This window comes from Halyomorpha halys, unplaced genomic scaffold (assembly GCF_000696795.3).
Source record: "Halyomorpha halys isolate HHAL.00 unplaced genomic scaffold, Hhal_1.1 Scaffold85.1, whole genome shotgun sequence".
Lineage (NCBI taxonomy): Eukaryota > Metazoa > Arthropoda > Insecta > Hemiptera > Pentatomidae > Halyomorpha > Halyomorpha halys.
Genome location: NW_027112611.1, coordinates 282,717 through 283,777, shown reverse-complemented (window position 1 = coordinate 283,777; position 1,061 = coordinate 282,717). Strand labels below are relative to the sequence as shown.

The window sequence follows — 1,061 nt, the reverse complement described above, 5'->3', positions numbered from 1 at the left end:
ATATATTAACCATACCCTCATGTATAAACTATACCATCTTGATAAATTTGTTATTGATATATAAATTTAACATATTAATAAATTATATCATATTGGATTACTTATTAAATTAATTATTGGAAGTTAATACGAGATTGGATTACATACCTGCCAACCTGAGTAGTAATTAAATCTCCTTCTGGTTAAGGTCCTTTCATCAAAGACAAAAACTGACCAAGATTGAGGAAGGTAGAAGGCATCATACCACCGCTTACAGACCATCGAACAATTGTAACGATCCCTCATGTTCAAGTATGAGTAAATGCTCTCGATGAGCAGATCCGGCAGTTCTGACCACCCTCCTTCATCTTCTGTAACAGCTATTTCATCTGCAAATTATATTCAATGTCAAGTTGAATTGATTTATTTTTTTAGGAAGGCTGTTGATTGATTGTGTCTAATATATAAAAGGAATATGGTCTGAGTTCGGTAAAAAAAAAAATCAAATAGTAATTATATATGAATATATAGTTGACCGTAAAAATTGATATATAAGAAGATGGTCAGGGTTACGGTCAAATGAGAAACAAAAATAGTTTACAACTATTTATTTTCCGACGTTTCGCCCCACTTTGCAAGGCATCATCAGGGCTAAAAAGATACAAAAAAAAAGAAAAGAAAAGAAAACTAAGAATATTACAACAATTAGGTAATTTACATTATATTTATCCTAGCTTAAATTACCTTATTGTTATAATATTCTTAGTTTTTTTTTGTATCTTTTTAGCCCTGATGAAGCCTTGCAAAGTGGGGCAAAACGTCGGAAAATAAATAGTTGTAAACTATTTTTGTTTCTCATTTGGCTGTAACCCTGACCATCTTATATAACAAATAGTAATTACTATTTAATCTGAGCCAAAATTTTATTAATTGTTTAATACCTTTTTTTAATTCTTGTTTGTTTATAATTTTGACTGTACATCTTATTTTTAGTTTCTTTAATTTACTTTTTTCATTTTTATATTAATTTTTACATGTTTTAAATCAATATTAGCCATAACTTAGTTTACTTTTATTTTTCT

General features: G+C 28.2%; 1 protein-coding gene across 4 annotated transcripts in view; it reads right to left on the bottom strand.

Moving 5' to 3' along the window:
• The window catches only part of LOC106677051 (F-box only protein 39), a 13,151-nt gene that overhangs the window by 10,804 nt on the left and 1,286 nt on the right, over positions 1-1,061 (bottom strand). For 3 of the 4 annotated variants that reach the window (XR_010844235.1, XM_014414735.3, XM_014414736.3), the window contains exon 2: positions 148-368. Coding sequence is in view for 3 of the 4 variants with exons in the window: in XM_014414735.3 (XP_014270221.1) it covers positions 148-368 (221 nt within the window). In the remaining variant the exon portion in view is untranslated. The remainder of the gene's footprint in view (positions 1-147; positions 369-1,061) is intronic. The other variant, XM_067050393.1, reaches the window with a different exon arrangement.